Here is a 23996-nt window from a genome sequence, read left to right as displayed (position 1 = left end):
TATATCCTTTTGGTTGTCGAAAATATTTCTAATCTTCCATATTCTAAATTCATGTTCCATATCTAAATCACTAAACTCGAATGGTGCTAGCCTTTTTCTATTTTGTTCTTTCATGAAGAATTTATTATTTGCTTTAAGGTTATTATATCTGTTCTTTAAAGTTACAGTAACCATTATGCATGCATCTTCGTAATTGGTCAATATTTTGAATTGATGTTGAAGTTTATTGAGGTTTTCTGCTTTAGAAGCTTCAAAAAACGACTGTTTTTGTTTGCTTAAATCTTTTTACAAATTATCTAAGACTATAACATATTGGGAATTTGAAATATTGTGTAAGCTAGAGGGGAAATAGTGGCCTAGCGTCTAGCAGGTATATGGGGAAAAAAATCTTTTACGGGCGATTTCTCGGTTTTTCATTTTTACAATTTTTCTTAATTAGCAGGTAGGATAGAAAAAAAAAATTAAACGTCGTATGGATAGTTAAGGAATTTTCTTAGTTTAACTAGAAGATAAGTTATTAATAAATATGAATTTCGCTTTAATCACTTATTTCTTTCCCTCCCTAAAAATCCTCAAAAAATCGATTTTTTGAAGCCTCTAAACCAGGCTCCCTCCTTTATAAAGTCTTGTACTTTATGCACCATAATAAATACTTAATTCATAATACTCTATTAAATTCCGTTCTGAATTTATTATGTCATTTACTAATCAGCTCCAAATACATTATATTGCTGTATTATTACTCAGCTTAGACACTGAAGATCCTAGCATAGCTTTATAGTTAATGTATTGTATAATGATTTAGCTTGTGTGTTGTGTTCCTCATCAATTCGTTTGTTTTACTAGACCGTTATGACTTGGCATATATATATTCGCTTTCCCATCGTTTCCAAAAATTTTCCTTTAATTTTTTGTATTAATTTCCACCTATCTATGAAGATAACTGTGCATCATTAATTGCTTCAGAACAATCTTTTATTGGAAGTCATATTAAAAAATCACCAGGTGCTAAAAAGTAAATATCGCTTCCACTATATATTGCACGTAGAGGTCGTAAATTCAACACTGCTTCAATCTGTGATAGCAAAATAATCATTTCTTCTAATGTCAATTTACATTCGCCTATAAGTCCTTTTAAATGCTATTTAATCCACTTGACTCCTGCCTCCAAAACTCCTCTGAAGTGAGAAGCTTCCGGCGGCCTAAAATGTCATTGAATTTTATCCGCTTTAAGTATGGGAACTACGGTTGAATTTTCCTTGCTATTGCCATTTTGAAATCTATGTCTATTTTTCTACAAGCTCCGACAAAATTTGTTCCATTGTCCGAGTATATATGCTGACTTTTACCTCTTCTAGCAAAAAATCCTTTCAAAGCAAAAAATCCCTTCTAAATTAATAGCCTTTACAGCCATTCAAGCAAATAGAGCTATGTATTCTTGAAACGTTTTTGGTCCTCTTCCTTTTCCACGTTTAATATGAATTGGTTATGCATAGTCTGTAGATGGAATTTACATAGATACTCGGAATTCTGGAAGATTTCCCATAATTTGTTTTGCTGTTTCTTTGCGGTAACGTATGCATCGACTACAAGTTCGAATTGTCTTTTTTTATGGACTTCATTAATCCAATAATTCCTTCTAATTGTTGCTTCCATTAACTTTTTTCCTCCATGTAATGTTATTTTATGCACATTTATGCAATTATTGTGCCTTATTTAATATTATTGAGGGCTTTCGATTAAATTTAAGATTTGCATTAACCAACCCACTTCCCAAATTCTGATGGAGCTTTAGGCAACAAATGCCAGTTTACACAGTCGTATTTTTCGTAGTTTTGTGGGCATAACAAATTCAGAATAAGGAGCTGCTCTCAAAACCAGCTTTGAAATCGACGAAGTGGTGGTGTATGTCGGTTCTCCTTTCACGGGTCTCTACCGAGATTTGGCGCATGTTGAATATCTGATCCGTTGTTGATTTTCCAGGCCTAAAGCCATACTGAAAAGGTCCAATCAATTTGTTGACGGTGGGTTTAGGTTCGAATCGTCGTTTTCATACGACCTTGTCTTGCAAAGAGCTGATGCATGTCAGTTCCGGAGCCGGACACGCCCAAGTAGCTTGATGAATTTTCTTGGACTGGTACATCTTGTACTACAGAAAACCATTTTCGGGCTCCGGCGAACTTGATCAGCTTCAACCCATTCGGATAGGTTTCGTCATGGAGGCTGAATTTTCCAAACTCTTTTGCCAAAGATGTCTTCTTTGGTCACCCTGTCATTTAAATCGCCAAGAACTATTTTGACATCTTGACTGGGACAGTTGTTATAAGCGCACCTCATGCGCTCATAGAAGACATCTTTAGTCATATTGTCCGTCTCTTCCGTATGGGCAAGGGACGCAAATTAGCGTTATGTATGATATGGGTTGTGGTTTATCCACCGGAGTAAATGCCAGGACTCAATGACTGTGTTTTATCCACCACGAATCCCATAATGAATATACACTTATTTTCAAAGCCGCTGTAGTAAATGTCACAAGGACTAACTTGTCTTTATCTTCGTCCCGTGCATCGCATTTCTTAGACGGCGGTGATGCCAGCCTTTACTTTTACGTCTTTCATCAAATAGTTTCAAAAAGTGGTCGATTATGCATAAAGTGCCAACTGGAGTTGAGAAGACAGAAAAATGCACAATTGTGGGAACTTTTCCATCACTGTCGAAAACACATATCACATTTTCACTATTTTCAGCCAAATTTGGTAGGTAACATAATTTTGATTTTGTAAATTACTGTGTGAAAAAGTCTACTTCCTGCATAACACAATTTTAAATTCTGATTCTTTCACTTAATTATTTGTTAATATATCCGGATAAAACTTTGCACAAATAGTGGTTTTAAGCTAAGCCAATTACCAGATCTAATAATTGTTAATTTCGACCATAATTGTTAAAGCTCTCAGATACCGGAGATGCGCACCCCTAGCATTTGTGTTCGAGTTCTTCCAGACTAAGTGCTCCGGCCTGCGGCTGATTATTCTTCAACAACTCTGAAGGTAGTTCTACCTCGTCGTCATTGTGCATGTTGGCCGATACAAATGAAATTTCTACGGTGTTACCTTTCGGACGAAGAAGAGATTAATCTGAACGATCGTGAATTTCTCCAGAAGCTCGAGTTTCGTGCCGCTATCAATACCACCGCCGGCCTTTTCGAATAACTGGTCGAGACTGAAGATATATCCATCGATTGACGATCCGCCGAAGAGACGAAGTCGATTTTCTTCTCCGTTTGGATCTCACCCGTCACTCCTTAAGTCTGTGGTTCGTCCATTCTGGCATACTTTGAGACGATCCGTAGAATCACGCTCTCGAAGTAATAGCTTATGGCCTCTAAGAGGACTGAGTGACTCCTCTACAGTCTGAGTTTTCGGTCCTCAATTTCCTCAGGGGAAACTGGGAGACAAACACGAGATCGAGGGCAGTGTGGTAGATCCAGATTAGTCACCCCCATCTTTCTTCTTAATTTTTTCCACAGCAGACATATCGGTCTCTATCCACTTACATTCATCACGAGAGATGACCCTATTCCCCGTGCTACCGTCAAACAATCCAAGATTAATGCAGCCTGCAAGTTTAACAATTTCGCTGAAAGTTGGTGCCGCTTTTATTCGTGGCTTCTTGGCAAGGAAAGCTTCCTCCACCTATAACCTCTTTCGCTTGATTAAGAACTGGATCTTTTTCGAGATCACTCTGTCTTCATCTCCACCGCTTAGCACTATCTTAGCCCACTCGAGTGTGCTAGCGTGCTGTTCAAATTCCTGCTCAGTATTCTTGCCAGTCCATGATCTTAACTGCCATGCGACGATCCGATCGAATATTTTTTGCTGTTGTCACGGGTTTTTCTTGTACCTTTAGTAATTACCGGAACGTCTGAACACCAGAGGTTCGGTTTTGAGAACACCTAAAAATCTTTTCTCTCTCAAATTCAGAATTTTCACATGAATTTCTGGAATTACGTGCATAATTTGTTTCTTAAATTTTTCGTGATTTATTTATATATATCGCCTGTTACATTCTTGTTTTTTAGATTTATGTATAATTACTGAGCGAATACAAAATACATCTAGAAAGGAAAGCGTACGTGATACGATTTATTGTAAAACGTCAATAACAATTAAGCCATGATTGACCCCAGTTCAAGCGAGGAGGAAGGCGATGACGATCCCGTGGTGGTTGCACCAAAAGGTCGCACAGTTGCAACAGCATCGTCTACTTCAAATTCCAAACCTAATGTTAATGCCACCACAAATGCTGATACGAACTTCTCTAGTTCTAAATATAATGGCGATCACTTGCAAACCTCTGCGCATAAATCATTTGGCGGTATAGCTATCGCGTCTGGCAATGCATCAGAACTTGGCACTGGAGCGGCAAGTGGGAACAGCAAGTTAGAGCATGGTACCCATATGATAACAAGTGGTGATGTATCAGGAAATTTAGAAGTACCAAACAGTGCCATACCAAGGTAAATTATTTAGCAAAACACTTTAGATGAACATAAAAAATTATGAATTTTTACACAAGTATCTGTATTAGTTTAATGCCATTTTTATATTCTTGCAACCAGTTGCTACAGATTATTATAGTTTTCTTCACCTAACGGTTGTACGTATCACCTAAAACTAATCGAGATAGATATAAAGTTATATATGGTCCATTCCATCAATTTGACGCTCAAAATCCAAAAAGAGAACATTATTTTCCAAAAAATCCGTTTTTTTGTGCTTTTCCACCAACTTTCTTTCAAAATTGACTTTTCCATTCGATTCCTCGTTAAATTTTACATAAGAATCAGTATTCAAAAATATGGGACTCTGATCCCATCAACAGCAAAAAAATGTAAAGTTGTCGCTATACGGCGCAGTGTGTTCGCTTAGAAGGTTGTGTGAAAGAGGTAAATGTGTAAATTGTATTCTTAGACTTGAATTAAGAAGAAATCACAGTCTTCATTCATAAAAATATGTGCCATATAGCGACAACTTTGCATTTTTTTGCTGTTGATGGGATCAGAGTCCCATATTTGTGAATACTGATTCTTATGTAAAATTTAACGAGGAATCGAAAAATAATGTCAATTTTGAAAAAAAAAAGTGGGGGAAGAGCACAAAAAGCGGGATTTTTGAAAAAAACAAGGTTTTTTTGGATTTAGAAATTTTTTTTGGATTTTGAAAATATTTTTATCAGAAAGCTGAGATTTTTTTACATAAAAATGGATAACTTTAAAATTTTTTTCACTAAATTTTGAGGTCGTTAAAAAATAAAAGAAAAAGTCATTTTTTTGTTTGATCTCAATTTGAAGTGCGCGCCAAAAAACAATGAAGCAAGTTTGGCCACTAAAAAGTTTACAGATATTCTTATTTTAGTCTATATTATGATATTCTAAAGTTTCGTCAAAATCGGAGAACCACGGGTACAAAACCATGTCGCCAATTGATGGAATGGCCCATATATATAAATGATCAGGACGACGAGAGAAGTTGAAATCCGGTTGACTGTCTTTCTGTCCGTCCGCCCGTCTGTCCATGCAAGCTGTAACGTAAGTAAAAGTTGAGATATCTCGATGAAACTTGGTACATGGATCCCTTGTTACAAAAAAATCGAGTTCGTAGATGGACGTAGTTGGACCACTGCCACGCCTACAAGTCGCCATTAACCGAAAACATATAAAATGCCATAACTAGCGGCAATTGGGAATATGGGAAGAATATTTTGAAAAAATGGGCCTTCTCACAAGTTTATTGCAATAACCAAATATAGTGAGTACAAATCTTATAAGAACTTCTACCGACAGTTGGAAAATGGGTGAAATCGTAGGATGACTCCGCTCACTTCCCATAGAACAGTACTTTTAAAAACTATTAAAAGCGCAATAAAACAATAACTAAATACGCCAGAGACATTAAATTTTACCATTAAGATGATATGAGAGCGCTTTGTAGGAACGCTTTACTCTATATGATTGGTTTTACACCTTAAAGTATTTCCCTGGCTTTGATTTTTGCAAGTTATAAGAGTATAAAATGTTCGGTTGCACCCGAACTTGGTCTTTCCTTACTTGTCTATTCATATATATACGTATTCGTACCTGTTAAAAAGCTGCATTGGAAACTGTTATGCTTACATGTTGTTTATATTTAGAAACATTCAATTCGAGATGACAACTTTCAGAGAAAATCTTTTGCTGTTTGACAACCTATTCTCATAACTCAGATTTGTGAAACAAGCTTGAATAAAGAAGATTTACCGTGTCATAAGAACGAGTTCTGCCCGATTTACGACAACTGATGATATATGAAAACATGTAAATTTTTTAATTTAAGATAAATGGAAACTTGAAAAAGTGCAAATATATATTGTGCAGTATTTGCTCAACCGTTAACTTCTGCTGGTTTAACGAACCCTTTATTTTTACAAAAAATATGAAGTTAAAAATAAAAATATAGCAGCAATCGTAAGATCAAAGAATTAAAATCATTATCATTCGTAATATAACGGGTGATCCAAGTAGAAGTACTTTTTCAATATCCATTTTCGACTGATTACTCTTGCGTCGTGTCAAGCTCTCATGTTGTTTTTGTTCAGTACTGTTTGGCATTTCATCATGGGAAGCCTTGCACCTGAACAAAGTTTACAAACCGTCCAACTTTATTACGGATATTCGCGTTCTGTAAAGAATCTGTTCCGACCTGCCTTATGCCGCGATGTTTGAATTTGGTATCCCGCAAAACTAATACGGCTGTGTACACTGACGTTGAGCAATACCAAAAACTGCGTCAGGATCGAGGTTTCAGACAAGGCGACTCCCTATCTTGCGACTTCTTCAATCTACCCTTTGAGAAAATAATTCGAGCTGCAGAACTACATGGTGAAAGAACCATCACCATATAAGAGTGTACAGCTGCTGTTGTACGCCGATGATATTGATATCATGGCCTCAACAACCGCGCCGTTAGTTCTGATTTCTCTAGAATGGATAAGAAAGCGAAGCAAATTAATGAGTCTGGTAGTGAACGAGCGCAAGACAGTCGTCGCACTCGCGACTTGGCTCCCACATCACTGTTGACAGTTACAACTTTGAAGTCGTAGATATACGACGGCATTAACATAGTTCAGCGAATTAAAAGACAGCGGATACGCCTGCTAGATCATGTTATTCGAATGGACGAAAACACTCCAGCTTTGAAAGTGTTCGACACAGTACCCGTCGGGGGGAAGCAGAGGAAGAGCTCCACTCCGTTGGAAAGGCCAGGTGGAGAAGTAAATAGCTTCGCTTGAAATCTTCATTTGGCGTGACTTTGCAAAAAGAAGAAACGACTAAAATGGATTGTTATACTGAACGATCATTTTAAATCTCACATTTTGAAAAAGTGGTATCAAATACAAAACTTTTCGCTCAACAAAAAAGGCTCGGTTTGTCTGTTTCCATTAACCCTCCATTACTAACCTCAGGGTCGAATCGACCCAGACACGCAAACTTTTTAAATTAACAAAAAATAAAGAATATTTTTTAACGCAAGATATATATGTAATCTAAATTTGTACATATTTAAACGTTTATAAACAATAAGAATAAGAAACATGTAAAATATTATGCATAAAAAATTGTTTTAAAAAATAGTCTGGGTCGATTAGATTACATAATTGAAAAATTTTTGCATTAGTCATTCCAATTTTTCTTTTTAACATTTTACTTTTATATTTCAGGTTTCAAATGCACTTTATTTGAAGTCAATATCTTTAAAACTTATCATTTTATGCGGAATCTGGCTGGATAACTTTTTTTCACTTTATTAGCTATGTTGTAATGAATACAAACTTAATTTCAATTTAAGTATATAAATTAACTAGAGTACCCGTCCACGCTTCACTGTGGCTGATACATAGATAATACTACTACTACTTCCATCTATATGATTTCTATTAGTTGGATTATAATTATTAGTTAATGAGATATAGATAGGGAAATCCACCGTTGAAAAGATATTTGTTATGCTGAAAGCAGGCGAAATGAGTAAAGTAGGTGCCTCCAACAAAAACAACCAAAACAACGAACATCTGATTCTGAGAAGTGTTTAAGTGCTCTCTAATCGGAATAAAGCCGAATTTTTGCGTCGGTGATAGAAACATAGCTCCATCATTTCCCACTGGAGTCCAATCGACAGTCAATCCAGTATACTGCACATGATGAAGCGGTTCTCAGGCGTGGAAAGACGAAAAGGGCGGCTGGAAAATGCACGCTGGAGATGCACGTACTCAGCGCCTGTTTATTGAGCCAGTTATAATCTATTACACTGCATATTTGGTTGCAGTTCTTTTCTTCTATTCCTAATACTTAGCAATTGTATCAGTTTTGAGGACGAATCTGCTTAAAATTGTACGCATATATTCAATTGATTCTTACAAACATGAATTTTGAACAAATGCTAGTGATTTAAAATATAATTTTTGTATTTATGAGTTGTATTGGATTCTAACATAAAGAGATAAAAGGTATCCTATGTCCTTACTCTGGCTCTAAGCTACCTCCCCACCAATTTTCAGCCAAATCGGTTCAGCCGTTCTTGAGTTATAAATGGTGTAACTAACACAACTTTCTTTTATATACATATATGGATTTTTTAAAACATAATTTTATAAATTTAAATATAAAATATACTACAATATACTAAAAGACGTATACGTTTTAGCAATTTATAAGTTTAAACGATTTTAATAGATAATACAAATGAGGGTCAATAAGACCCATGGTTAGTAACCACGCGACATGATTTGAGGTTACTAATGCAGGGTTAAAAAAAAATCGGTTAAAAGTTATACACAGCCAAAGTTGTACTAATGTAAGCAGCTCTCATACAAGTGATTCATAGATTTTGTGTAACTCATACAATGTGGTGTACTATATAAATTAAGTTTTGGATTCCTTGTACCATATACCATAATTAATTGCTTCTTAGTTTTTTCAGGATTATTTATATTTTCTCTTTGTGCCATTTTACGTCAAAATTTATGTATCTCAGAGAAAAAATTAATTCAAATAATAGTTCATTGATTTCCCGTATAATTTGACATGCCTTACAATGTTTTCGAAATGGTCTGACTTCTAATAATTAGGGAAAAAATCAAAATAAAACAACAGAACATATGACTAAAATTTTATGCTGCTGATCAATGACAGTTTTTCCTTTCTCATCGAAAATTCAATGCATTCGACATCATAAATTGGTATGATGACAATACTAATAATAATAAACCTTGGATGGTTCGTTCTAATTTGCTGATTTGCTTCGCACGCCATAAAATATGGGTTGTCAAAAAAGTCTTGCGGTATTTTTATTGAATCAATTCGTGTGGCACCCATACATCGAGCTTCTTAGTGACTCCAAGCTTCTTCAAATGGTTTATAACGGTTTGATGACTACTATGCCGGTCTCTTTCGACCAATTCAGCGATTTTATCGCAATTTTCGACGACAGGCGTTCCGGAGCGTGGCGCATCTTCGACCACCTCTACACTAGAACGAAAACGTTGAAACCATCGTTGTACGGTGGAAATGGAAACTGTATCGAGTCCAAAAACTGCACAAATTTTTTTGGCGGCTTGAGATGCATTTTTGCCTTTATCGTAGTAGTCTGTAAAATATGCCGTATTTTCTCTTTATTTTGCTCCATGCTTGCGACGCTATAACTCACGAAGGACTTAAAAGAAACGACAATCAATCAAACACGTGTTAGCGCGTGAAATGAGCTTTCAGCGCCAACTAGCGAAAATACTGCAAGACTTTTTTGACAACCCAATAAATAGTATACAAATATTTAAATATTTATATTATTTAATGTATTGGCGATAAATTTATACAAATAAGCGATTACGTCAAGTAAACAGATTTGTGCCCATCCCAATAAAAATATAATTTGTAGAATATCGTTAATAACAAAACCACATTTGTTGAAAATTCCTCCTTTTCACGCAGAACACAACAGTCAAACTTACCAGAAATATTTACATAAAAAAAATTGCTTTGACTTGAAGTTTTCGGCCTCGGCTCACCTTGTCCTAACTGTTTCCGGGTTGCAAGCATAAATCCAAGACTCACCACCAGTAATAATACACTTTGTTTCATTATTATAAAGACATTATATTTCTGTGAAATACTGGAAATAATGTGTTCCCATTTTACAAACCAATAATGTTATTTTAAAACTCTATAGTTACTCCGAAAATTCTATAAAAAATATTCTTTTTCTAACGGCACTTGTTTGATTTGTAAGATCGTGGGGGAAAGTAAGGTTTTTTCTTGAGCTGAGAAATATTTCATTCTATCTTTTTTTGAGTATTTCAAGCCTTTATATACAATTTTGAGAATTTTACGTATCTAATTAAATATTAGGTTAGAAAATATCTCCCTTCCGCCTTTTTGTCTTTTGAATTTCGGGACTATGTACGTGCGCTACAGAGGTCGTATCTGGCAATACTATACATCTTTGAAAGATCTTGACATAACCTACAAAACGACGCTATGCATGATTAGTTTGGATATTGCGTTCAACAGTTATATATTCGCGCTATTTTAAAGTTTTCCTTCGTTAAAGGCAAATACGCTACAGAAACGTTCCGTGAGATTAATGGTGTTTTGGGGTATGGTACTCTATCACTTCGAACTACGGAGGAACTGCGGGTTTCGAAAATTCAGAGCGGGTGAAAACGACACCATTGATAAGGCGGAAGACCTGCGACGGAATACCGATCAAATCATGAAAAACATCGAGATACACTGGCATGTGGCATCTCGTGACAACGCCCAGAAGATGGGAGTTAGTTACCAAACCATTTTAAACCATCTGCAGAAGGCTGGATACACAAAAAAGCTTGATGTTTGGGTGCCGCATGTTTAGACGCAAAAAACCTTCTGGTTCAAATCAACGCCTACGATATACTGCTGAACGAAAAAAACTCAACCCATTTTTGAAGCGGATGGTGACTGGCGACGAAAAATGGATCGCATACGACAATATCAAGTGAAAACGATCGTGCTCGAAAGCCGGTGAATCGTCTCAAACAGTGGCCAAGCCGGGATTGACGACCAGGAAGATTTTAGTGTGTGCGGTAGGATTGGAAGGGAATCATCCAATAAGCTGCTCCCATATGGCCAGACGCTTAATTCTACCATCTATTGCGAACAACTGGACCGCTTGAAGCAGGCGATCGACCAGAAGCGTCCAAAATTCGTCAACAGGAAGGATGTAGTGTTCCAACAGGACAACGCCAGACCATACACTTCGTTGATGACTCGTCAGAAGCTACGGGAGCTCGGATGGGAGGTTTTATCGCATCCACCATATAGCTCCGCCAAGTGATTACCACCTGTTCCTGTCCATGGCATACACACTTGTTGGTGTAAAGATGAACTCAAAAAAGAGGCTTGATAAAAGTGGATGTCCGAGTTCTTCGCAAATAAGGAGGGGGGCTTCTACGAGGGGGATATTACGAAGTTGGGGTCTAGATGGAAAGCGATTAATGAACGAAATGGCGCACATTTGATCTCAACCCGCATTAGAGCATTGAATAAAGAGCAAAAAAAAAGGAAGGGAGATTTTAACAACCTAATATGTGTAACGATATACGATGCAGATGTAGAGACTGTGAAGATATTGTTACATCATACGTATTTATGTATGTACTATTTCTTAAGTGATTTACGATGTGAATAAAAAATGTATATTACCAATTTAACTGTTCCATTATATTATCTTTACGATAAATGATATCTTTGACAACAAAGAGCGATCAGAGCCGCGGTTTTAGACTAGTATTATTATACAATTCCCACGACAGCCGGTTCTACGCACCGGAATTGATACGTATTTTATCCGGCCAAGGGCTATTTTTCCGATGATGTAACCCCGTTCGGATCGGCAAGTGTTAGCCTAAGTTTGTCGTCATTAGAACAATGCGCTCGTGGTGGAAGCGCAATAATAATTAAGAATACGTGTAAAACACCGTATTCACGTACACTCGTTATACATGGCAGTCAAACAATTTAAATATAAAACTTTATTAAAATCTATGAAACTTTATGACATTTTATGAAACGCTATTTTAATGTTGTTCACTCGCTGACGGTTGCTTTCTGACTGTGTCCTTTTGTTGCTGCACTTACTTCATTTTATCTGACACTTGTTCGCCAACAGAGTTGCCATCGCTTACAGTCGGCTTTCCTGACCCAATGTGGCGCCCTCGCTAATGGTGCTCTCGTCTTCGTCCTCTATGTCGTCTGAATCATCTGGTGGTAACATGCCCCAAGTTTTAAGTTGATCTGATGCAAATACGGCTTTGTAGTGACGTTGTGTTCGTTCGGCGTGAGGTAAGTCTTCAATTACATAACGATCATTTGGCAGGACTTTGCTGATGATGAACGGTCCTCTGAATCGTGGTTCTAATTTACGTGATGTACACCTTTGTTGTACGTCTTCGGTTGATTACGCTTTACGTCGTTTATTCGTTGAGCTGTTGTTTTATTCGGGATGGTATTAATGCTCCATTATATTTGGCGTAGTTTGTCATCCCATCGTTTTTCGTCATCAATAGAAGGTAATAGCATGGATAGGATGACGCGGTTAGCTCGTTCAGCGTGTCCGTTAGCACGTGGCGTACGCACTGCGTTGAGAATATGTTTGACGTTGTTTTTGTTGCAAAACTTTTGGAACGCTTTTGAAGTGAAAGTCGTTCCATGGTCGGACATGAGTTGATGGGTGATAAGCATTCGAGGAAACCAGAAGAGAATGAGAATTCGTTTTATTGTTTTGTCAACGCTCAAATGACCTGCCCTGTCGTAGCATTCGTGGAATATTTGGAACCTGAACTGCTTCGGAACACCCCGTAGTAGTTTGTAGTCGTATTTTCGATATAAGCATCCCAGTTCAACAACATAGTCGGGATTCTGTATTTCGTTAACGGTGTTTCTTATTTTCTCGTCTTGTAGCTGAACACTAAACAACCAATCTGCCTTCTTTTACGAGTTATTTTGGTTTTCTCGTCGCATTGGCCATCACAAAATGAATTTCCGCCTCGACTTGGTCTGAACCGAATTCGTGTCGTAACGCATTAGCAAAATTTTCCCAAGTTGTGTGAAATGTGGGTGATGCATCCGACTACATACGTCCAACTCCTCTTAATCATGTATAAATAGCCAGCAATAAAAATTTCTCGTCGTATCTATATACTTCCACCACTCTATCGACTCTGACAATAAATTCCTCTACCTTATTTTTGGATCAAATTCCAGCTGGGTGTTTGCAATTTCTTTTACTGACGCGTGTCGCATATTCGCGTTCGCTGAAATATTCCCGTTCGGAGAACTATTCCCGTTGCTTTGAATGCGTGTTGTAACGTTGTTAGTTGACACTGTGCTGTTGTCGTTCGTTGAAATAGCGTAAGTGGCTTGACTTTGAACGCCTGCGCCGCCGTTGCACACTGGTCGATTTCATAGGCCAAAAATAAAAAAAAAAGTTTGAAATTTGCCATTGTTTGTATCAACAATATTTCTTAAAATACCAATAAAACTAACTGTAAATATATTTTTTGTCTATCCCATCCGTACGCCCTACGAAAAGCGAGAGAAGTGAGACAATAGAAACACGCGAATGTGCAGTGAAAATAGCTTAAAATTTTTCTCTCATAAAAAAATTAAATTTTAGCATTAAATCGCGTTTAATCACCGTAAATTAAAATGAATATTGAAAAAAAAGGTAAAGACTATATAACTAATCGAGTTTTATGTAATAATTAATTGACCTATTTTTTTAAAATTATTGTTTTACCAGTGACCTGTTGAGTGGTGTACTTTTCTTTATATATTGATTTTAGCTATAGAAAAAGTAGTGATCCCCGTCTCGCCCTCAAATGAAATATGTTTGGTAATATTAGTTAATGGTTTCTAAGCTCACGTTTTTAATTTTAGCTGCTACCTTTTGCTCCTCTCTGTGTTATTCGTGTTATTCTACCAAGCATTTTTTGTGTTGTTTTGCTCATGCATACGTTCGTGTACGTACTTGCTTACGTGGGTATTTTGTTTTTGTGTTGCTTTAGTTTTAATAATATCATTTTGCTAATTTCATGAAACGTTTGTCTTATTCGTACATATATTCAGGCACATCATATCAATGTCAACTTTCCCGCATTTATATTTTTGAGATGTGGTGTTTAGAAAAGGTTCATTTGCAGATAAAGCTAAAAAAGTATATGAGGAGCTAAAACAAAGATTTGAATCTGATGGTTACGAATATGTTGAAAGTAGTGTTATGAAAAGACTAAATTATATATTTAAAAAATTTGGAGAAATGTGGAAAAAAAACAGAAGGGCAAAATCCAAAGTTATCGAAAAAAATTCCGATTGGTTTGCACAACATGAATGTATATTATTAAGTCGACAATCATCTACATTGAGTCAAAATCGAGGACGTCCTAGATTAAGTTTGGTAGAGTGCTCAGGAAGAACCAAGCGGCGACGGATAGCAGATTTAGCAGAACTCGATGTGTCCGCTGCTGATGATTTGCGTTTGGCTTGTAGTCAACCGAATCCGTTGATATTTCCAGCAAAAGCGTGTGAAGTAATTTCACTTATAACCAAAGCCAATTTAACAAAGAATCAATATCTACTTATTAGAAGCTTCGTAAACAATAAATTTAATATTAACTTCTTTCCCTGTTATGATAATATTGTAAAGGAAAAACAGAAAAGTTATCCTGAGCAAAGAAGAGTTTCAGAAGCTGTCGCGGAAGTTGAGCTACAAAAATTATTGGACCACACTGCGTCGCGAATTTTAGAGATGCAAAGCGATGTGATTAATGAACTCGAGGAGTCCTCTAATTACCTAAAATTATTAGGAAAATGGGGATTTGATGGTAGCTCTGGGCAGAGAGAATATAAGCAAAAATTTGAAAATAATGATTTGGAAGACAGTAATTTATTTATCACGTCATATGTTCCTCTCCAACTTATAACAAAATCTAAGAATGATGAGGAGCATAAAATAATTTGGAAAAACCCTCGACCGTCGTCCACCCGCTATTGCCGCCCTGTTCGAATTCAATTTCAAAAGGAATCAGTTCATTTAACCAAAAATGAAGAGTTATATTTTAAAAACAAAATTCAACTATTAACTCCCACTGAATTCAAAACAGCTACCAACCGAAAATTTTATATTGATCATATTCTTCAACTAACTATGGTGGATGGCAAAGTATGCAATGCCTTAACCGAACCCTCATCTGCAAAATGCTACATTTGCCAAGCCAAACCTACTGAGATGAACGATATTGACAAATGCTTACAAAAAGAAGTACGAACAGATCGCTATGAATTTGGGTTGTCTCCATTACATGCCTACATTCGGTTATTTGAATATTTTCTTCACCTTTCTTATAGACTTGAAATAAGACAATGGCAAATAAGGGACTCAGAATATAAAGAACGATTTCTGCGAAGGAAACAAAGTATTCAGTGCGAGTTTCGTAAAAAAATGGGTTTAATTGTCGACAAACCTAAAACAGGTGGTAGTGGATCTTCAAATGATGGGAACACGGCAAGAAGATTTTTCAATGATGCCCATATATCTGCTGAAATAACTGGCATAGAAAAACACCTAATTGAAAATTGTGCAACATTACCGCAAGCTATATCGTCAGGGTATAAAATTAATGTGGAAAAATTTAGGAAATTTGCGTTAGATACTGCAAGAGAGCTAACATCCAAGTATTCCTGGTATTATCTTCCTCCCTCAGTGCATAAAATTTTAATTCACGCTCCCGATGTTATTCAGTACGCATTACTTTCAATTGGAGAGCTCTCTGAAGAAGCTGCTGAGGCAAGGAATAAGGACGTAAAATTGTATCGACTCCATCATACACGAAAGAACTCACGGGTCGCTACAAATCTGGACTTGTTTAACCGATTACTTTTAAGCTCAGATCCTCTGATCACTGGTCAACGAAAATTACCAAGCAAAAATACATCGATTTTATTGAAATCAGTTTTCGATTTAGTTGAATAATACGCAAAAAAATTTTTTTTTTATTTGCCAACTTTAACTACTTCTAATAAATTAAAATTCGTTATCATCACTATCACATTATTACAATTCTTTTGTCCTAAACTTCATTGCTTTAATAAATTAGTCAAAAGCAAAGCAAAAGATTTTGGCTCTTTTACTAATTATTTTTCAATGGGCGGGAGACGGCGTGGGTAGTGAGAGAGGGGGATCCGAAGCGGTTTATTTATATTATTATTATTGCTTTTTACTGATTATAATTTGAAAAACCTAAGATATAAATTTTACTCTGATATAAACAGTGGAAGTATTTTTGGCCGCTGATTTCATACAAGACCGTCCACTGTGCGTTGACTGCACCTGCGCTATCGTTACTAGCTGGGTTATGTACCGTTTGTACCTCTTTCGTGCTGGCTGTACCAGTGTCGTTATTTTGTACTTGTGGTAGCTGTACCATTATTTCGCGTAACTGCTTTATCTCCTGCTGCAGTTGTGCTACCGTTGATTTTTCGGATGACTCCTCCGTAGCATTGATTTCTTGAATGTCCACCTCGTCGGACTCCTCATATGCCCTAAGACGTTGCAAGAACTGATTTCACGTGCCAATCGTCGCTAATTGCCTTTCTCGTAGCAACCTCTTTAGTTGTTCCTTCAAATCACTAATTTTCGCCATCGTATCGTTTTTATATATCTGCAGGTGCCTGCAACCAACGCACATGTACTTACATATATATGTAGACGTGTAGGGGTTTATCATCCCACTTCTGAACTGTAAAACACCGTATTACATGACAGTCAAACAATTTAAATATAAAACTTTATTAAAATCTATGAAACTTTATGACATTTTATGAAACGTTCTTAAACACTGCCTACTCGCTATTTTAATGTTGTTCACTCTCTGACGGTTGCTTTCTGATTTTGTCCTTTTGTTGCTGCCACTTACTTCATTTTATTTGTTTCAAGCTACAACAGCGACTATTTACGGAGCTAAAAGTCCCCTCTCACTTACCTCTGTGTAGTGTTTCCCAAGGCATCAAATCCAATTTCAAGAGTACCAACAATCAATAAACAAACAAAGGTATAGATTCGTAATGGGTGGTGATTTCAATGCAAAGAACACGCAATGGGGTTCAAGGCTTACGACTACAAAGGGGAGAGAACTCTATAAAGCACTGCAGTCAACCGGAAGTTACGCATTTTCGACGAGCTTACCATCATATTGGCCATCAGATAATCAAAAGGTTCCGAACCTGATAAATTTTTTCATTGTCGGAAAAATATCCCGGAACTATTTGTCGATCAATCATGGCTATGACTTTAACTCGGATCATTTTTCAAACTATTTAACCAATAGTGAAACCGTCATCTTTAAAAACAAAACAGCAGCCTTATATAACAAACGTACATCTTGGGAATGCTTTAGAACGATCATGGGATATTACGAAAGTAAATATGACTCTATGTATATTAAATATAGACCAGTTGGAATCTGAAATTTTGCACTTTACAACGAGTATGCAACACGCAGCTTGGAAAAGTATACCGGAAGTAGGGAAAATTTCTGTAAACTCCAAATATTCTAATGATATAAGTGAAATAATTAAAGAGAAAGCTACGACGTAAGTGGCATCAAACTCGTTGCTGAGCTGATAAATCAATTTTAAATGAAGATTCTAAAGATCTTAATCGGAAAATTGAGAGGTTTAAGAATGAAAGTTTCCCAAAATATCTTCAGTCCCTAAGCAATGGAAAAAATTCCGACTACTCTCTTTGGAAAAGCTGTAAACGACTACAAACACCAGAAACTCAAGCATGTCCCATTAAAATAAGTGCTGATAGTTGGGCCAGAGACGATTCCAAAAAAGCAGAAGTATTTTCGGATTATTTAGCCAAAATATTCTCCCCATATGAAATACACGTAGATTATCCTACTACTTCCAATCAAGAAAGCGAAGAAATCTCAAGTTGTACAAGCAATGAGCTAAGTGAGGAAATCAAAAATCTGAAAAACCAAAAACCCCCCGGTTATGACCTGATTACTTCCGAGGTCCTAAAACAGCTGCCTCAAATAAGTATAGTAAAAATTACCACCAGTATTAACGCGGCTTTTCGTCTTAAATACGTGACAACTTATCGGAAATTGCTGAAGTTATCATGATTCCAAAGCCAGGAAAACCAGGATATTATGTATCTTCTTACAGGCCCATATCACTTCTACCGATAATATCGAAGCTTTTTGAGAAAATTCTCATAAAACGAATCAATAAAGTCATAGAACGAAAAACCAGCGCATCAGTTTGGGTTTCGAGCTAATAATTTTACGTTTGATCAAATCCACAGGATTACACACATTGTTGAAAAAGTCTTTAAGGAAAACAAATTCTGTTCCGCCGTGTTTTTGGATGTTGCAAAAGTTTTCGACAAAGTTTGTCACAAAGACCTGCTTTCGAAACTGAAACTGATTTTACCGAAACAACATTATGACATCATAAAATCGTATTTATCAGATATCTACTTTCGCGTTAAACAATAAGAAAAATATTCTATTCTTAGGGAAATAAAAGCAGGAGTTCCACAAGGTAGTGTGTTGGACCCTCTTCTTTATATTCTATTCCCGCACGACCTGCCAGTAGACTGCAACCATACAACAGACACATTTGCAGATGATACCGCGTTGCTTGCTGTTGGTAATAGTGAACACGAGTCCACTACTAATCTCCAAAAAGCTGTAAATAAAGTCTTACAATGGGCAAAGAAATGGCAGATAAAACTGAATTAATCTAAAGCTGTACACATTGTTTTCACATACGACAAGATACAACACTTACCAATTTTCATAGATGGTGCACGAATACCTTACTTTAACTCCGCTAAATTCTTAAGAATGACGTTTGAATCTAAGCGACGGTGGAACGGTTCTCGTAAAAAAAAAGTAAAAAGCTGGACATGCGACTCAAAAATTATAATTGGTTAATCGGTAACGAAAATATAATCTATAAACAAATACTCCGACCGATGTGGAGCTATGGTGCACAATTCTGGGGATGTACTAACGCAAACAATAAGAAAGTCAGCCAACAATTTCAAAACAAAGTACTAAGCCTAATTTTCAAAGCGCCTTGGCGCCAGCGATCATTCAAATTAACCAATACTTTCATAATAGTTTTGTAATTTTGTAATTTCAGCCCCAAAGGACTTTTTAAACGATGTCAAACATATATAGAAGTTGCTTATAAGCAACTTCGGGGCTGAAAGGGTTAAATCATATTCAAGTTGCTTGTTAGTCCTCCCTTTTATTTGAACTAGTTGAAATGTATAAACAAAATAAACACATGCAATGGATGGGGTCATCTTAAGACCTGCTCAGGCCTTAAGACACATAGGGAGTGGACCACGAGTTACGTGACCCCATATTGCCAACGCAATACTGCAACACCAGCCTCTATTGCTGGTGGTGGTCTGATAAATAGTATAAGCTGGCGACCTATGCTAAGTCTCACATCAGACCATCTGCCCATAACTATCTCGATAGAGAAATCTCCCTGTTTAGTTTCTGGGGACATCTGCACCTTTGTAAACTTTAACAAAGCTAACTGGGTCGGCTTCACAGAATTTACTGGGAACACCTTCAATGTTCTGGCGATGCCAGCAGCTACCGCTCGCTTCATCTCGACTGGAAGAATAGCGGAACTCTGACCATATTTCCCAGCCGAAGCAGCCGATCCCCGGAATCCCCAAATAAGGGATCTCAATTTGGAGATTCGGCGATTGACCTGTAGTCCTGTGACCTCTCCACCGGTGTGTGTAAACTTGGGTCTACTGTCCAGGCTTTGTCTAACCCGAAGAGACATGATGACCGAATTGAAGTTCAATTCAATGGCCATGCCTCTTCGGACCCGAAGTGCCAAAAGACTGCGCGCCACTTACTTTCACCGATGAGGAGGTTGAGGATGTCATCAACAAAGCTCGACGGGAGTAAGCTACTAAACCTCAACCTATCGCTGACCACTCTTTAAATACCGGATGTGTGGAAAGTCGGAAGAATGGTCCCACTACTGGAAACTGAGAAACTCGCCAACAACCACCAGCATGGATCCGAAAAATGCACAGCTTTACCACAGCACTTAGCGTCGTAAACGCTCAGATAGTTCGTGGCCTCAACCAGAAACCACTTGCCGGAAAATGATCCTCGTAGCGTTGGACTTATCAAAATCTTTCAGTCACACAACGCTACCGCAGCATATCGAACAAACAACGCTCCCTCCAGTGCTCAAGATATGGACCATAAACTACCTGAGCGGTCGGCAATCATCCGTACTTCTTCAAGGAGAAAAATCTAAACTGAGAAGAATTAGACAGGGGGTTTCGCAGGGTGGTTTGCTCTCCCGCCCTTTCCCACCAAATCCACAGCGACAATATTCATGTACTGGACGAAGGAGGATAGACTTGAGCTTAATATTGCAGTCGATGGCGTCAAGATTTCGACTGCCAATAATCCTAAGATTTTAGGTCGCCTGGATGCAGTGGTACTCAGATGAAGGAACTTCAGATCTGCCAGAAAAATGCACTCCGGACCACTACTGGATGCCTCTTGATGTCTCCCATCGAGCTTATACATAGTGAGACGCTTATGCTCCCAGTTAGGAAGCATAATGAACTCTTCTCCAAGTAGTTCCTGCTAGGATATTTTCGCGGGAATCACTCCTGCAGCGCCCTGCTTGGAGCGGAACCGCCTTTTAGGAACATCAGGAGGTCTTTCATCACTCGACGACATCGAACAGTACGCCGACCGGACTTCGGACGCAACTAACTTCCGATAGGTACAGACGGCATTATCTTCCCTTTCCCCATGTTTCGCTACCTGCTGCGATAGTTGAAGGCCTACTGAAGACTGCATTGCCTTATGATACCTGGCTTACAGCACACCTTAAGTGGCTTGGTGGCTTTGGACTCCACCTCCGCCTCCCTGCCACCGAGTATTAGAAGCCTCAAGTCCAGTAGAGGTATTAGGTTGTCAAATATCTCCCTTCCGTATTTTTCTCTTTATTCAATGCTTTATAAAAAGTGTTACAGTGATCGGATTTAGTTCAAATATGCGCCGATTTGTTCGATAATCTGCTTGCATCTAAACGGTAACTTCATAATACCTAGCGAATTTGCCTTTAACGAAGGATAACTTTAAAACAGCGCCAATTTCGGCGTTAGTGAACTCCATGTTTACACGTCTATAACTGTTGAACGCAATATCCAAACTAATCACGCATACCGTCGTTTTGTAGGTTATGTCAAGGTTTTTCAAAGATGTATAGTATTGCCAGATACGAGCTCTTTAACGCTTTATACATAGCCGCAAAATTCAAAAGACAAAAAGGCGGAAGAGAGATATTTATATAATATATATTATTATATATTCCAACCTAATATATGTGTATGTGTGTGTGTTAATTTTTATATTTTTATCATATCACTAGAGGACCCGTCCACGCTTCACTGTGGCTGATACATAGATAATACTACTACAACCATCCATATGATTTCTATTAGTTGGATTATAACTATTAGTTAATGAGATATAGCATTTTTGCATCTCGTGTGTCAATAAAGCATTACTTTTTTGGGGAAAATACTGTTGAATTTGGGCTCTGGGAAATCCACCGTTGAGTTGCAAAGTAGGTGCTCGCAAGTTCATAATCCAACAAAAACAACAAATTCTGATAAGTATTTAAGTACTCTCTAATCGTTAAAAAGCCGAATTTTTGCGTCGGTGATAGAAATATAGCTCCATCATTTCCCCCTGGAGTCCAATCGACAGTCATTCTAGTGGACTGCACATGATGAACCGGTTCTCAGGCGTGGAAAAACGAAAAAGGCGGCTGGAAAGGTTATGACATCAGTCTTTTGGGATGCACGTGGTAGAAAACATACTCAACGGCTGATTACTGAACCATTTATAATCTATTTCACTGCGTATTTGGTTCCAGTTCTTTTCTTCTATTCCAAATACTTAGCAATTGTATTATTTTTGAGGAAAATGTCAAAGTGTTTCCGCTGGCTGTACTGTATTCTCTGGGTTGAAAAACACTCTTTAACCTTTCTTCAAATGAACAGCGTGACGCACAACAGTCGAAAGACGTTCATGAATTGCAAAAGTAAATACCCTACAAAGCGCTTTATTGCAGTTCACGTATCGACCGTATCGTTCAAGACCAATAACCGCCATATGGTTCCTTTGATGACGTACTTACAAACGTATTTTATAGATTACATCAAAGTGCAATACTAAACATTGATATGAGTTTTGAATGTGAATTTGACAACAGTGGAGAATATAGTACGATCCATATGTTGTCATCTTCGATATTCACTACTCTAAGTTATATGGTCGTCTGATGAGCTACGACGACAGAAAAGCAAGTGGATAGTGTTTCGTGCATTTATTGTTAGACATGCAAACCGAAGTGGGATTGTGGTGTCCGCAAGGTCCATGAACCATATTGGTTTTCATCACTTCGTTTAATACTGGATCTTTCTCTGCATCAGGAATTTCCGCAGAAATGATTTCATCAAATTGATCTGGTGGAACCACTATCCACCATCCAAAGAAGAACATCGTAACTGTTGTTTGAAAAGTCGTGCTGTGACAACGTGACGATCGCTTGCTGATTGACGCCGATCCATAATTCCACACGTATGTCATCGCATCCTGGGAGTACTCGTTCATTTGCCTTGGCGTTGATGGCAAAAAGAACACCGACCGATATTAGCGGGACCTCTTCGTGGCTTCGTAACAAATTTCAATCTGTAATTGATCACTTCGTTTGAAACACACATAATTTTGTTTAAATAGCCGGAATAAAAGCGAGCGACCGAAATTGAACGATTCAAATAATTTACAAATCAAAATATTGAAGAACAAAAGAAAAAAGAATTGTATGAAAAAAGTCAATTTTTGGAAATTTCCAATTTTTCGACTTTTTCTTATGAAAAGGTTTTTTTTTATTTCTGAACCTTTCCAGATCCACAGCGAACAACTTCTGAAAATTTCATGAAGATTGGTTTCGCCGTTCTCGAGCCTTAGCGTTACTAACAAACAAACATTCATTTTTACTTACATATGTACATATATACAAAATAAAACGTTTGTATGGGAAATATAAAAGGACTGTTTTAGGCGTTTTCCGGCAACTTTCGTAAGAACCTTCTCCTAATAATAACAAATACAACAAAAAAAGAATTAGGGAAATCGGTCCAACCATTCACGCGTGATGCCGTGACAACGGAAAACGGGTTTCATTTTTATATATGTACGAGTATAAAGATTTATGCTGCATGGTATAGGGTGGTTTCAAGTGCACATATGCATGTGTAATCAATTGCCCAAATGTATGTAATATGTGTGTATTGTTACTTGTTTCTTTTTTTTTTGTTTTGTTGATACACATATCATATGAACGTCTGTGAAGTTTCATTTCAATCTGTCCATTAATTTTTTGTTTACAAGCTATTTAATGTCGCCGTGTGATGGAAAAAATTGAATATCGTGCAGTGATAAAATTCTTATTTTCGGAAGGTGCAGCACCAAAAGAAATTCACGAACGAATGTTAAAAGTGTGCAATGATTGTTCACCTACAATTAGAACAGTAGAAAGATGGGTTGCCTGAATTTAAATGTGATTGTACAAACCTTGAAAACGATTCACGTGCAGGACATCCAGAAAGGGCATAAATACCATTAATCCTAGCCAAAATACAGGACATGGTTTTGGAAGATCAACGATTGACTAAGAGAGATTTAGTAGAGGCTCTACACATCTCATTAGGCAGTGTGAGCCTTATTTTAAGTAAAATTTTAGGTTTTAAAAAGCTGTGTGCACAATGGATGCTGCATTCGCT

At 37.3% G+C, this 23996-nt stretch overlaps 2 protein-coding genes across 22 annotated transcripts in view; one reads left to right on the top strand and one right to left on the bottom strand.

Moving 5' to 3' along the window:
• Positions 1 to 23996, bottom strand: part of LOC125779360 (zinc finger BED domain-containing protein 5-like) — a 451651-nt gene that overhangs the window by 109864 nt on the left and 317791 nt on the right. The window lies entirely within an intron of this gene.
• Positions 1 to 23996, top strand: part of LOC105221871 (calcium-dependent secretion activator) — a 249448-nt gene that overhangs the window by 18542 nt on the left and 206910 nt on the right. For 18 of the 20 annotated variants that reach the window (XR_007423219.1, XR_007423220.1, XM_049460117.1 and 15 more), the window contains one exon: positions 4082 to 4519. The exons of 1 other annotated variant lie outside the window; for it this stretch is intronic. Coding sequence is in view for 16 of the 19 variants with exons in the window: in XM_049460117.1 (XP_049316074.1) it covers positions 4176 to 4519 (344 nt within the window). In the remaining 3 variants the exon portion in view is untranslated. Of the gene's footprint in view, positions 1 to 4081; positions 4520 to 23996 lie in introns of those variants that run through there. One more of the 20 variants, XM_049460127.1, reaches the window with a different exon arrangement.

Source organism: Bactrocera dorsalis, chromosome 6 (genome assembly GCF_023373825.1).
Source record: "Bactrocera dorsalis isolate Fly_Bdor chromosome 6, ASM2337382v1, whole genome shotgun sequence".
Classification (NCBI taxonomy): Eukaryota; Metazoa; Arthropoda; class Insecta; order Diptera; family Tephritidae; genus Bactrocera; species Bactrocera dorsalis.
This window is presented reverse-complemented; position numbering and strand designations above follow the sequence as displayed.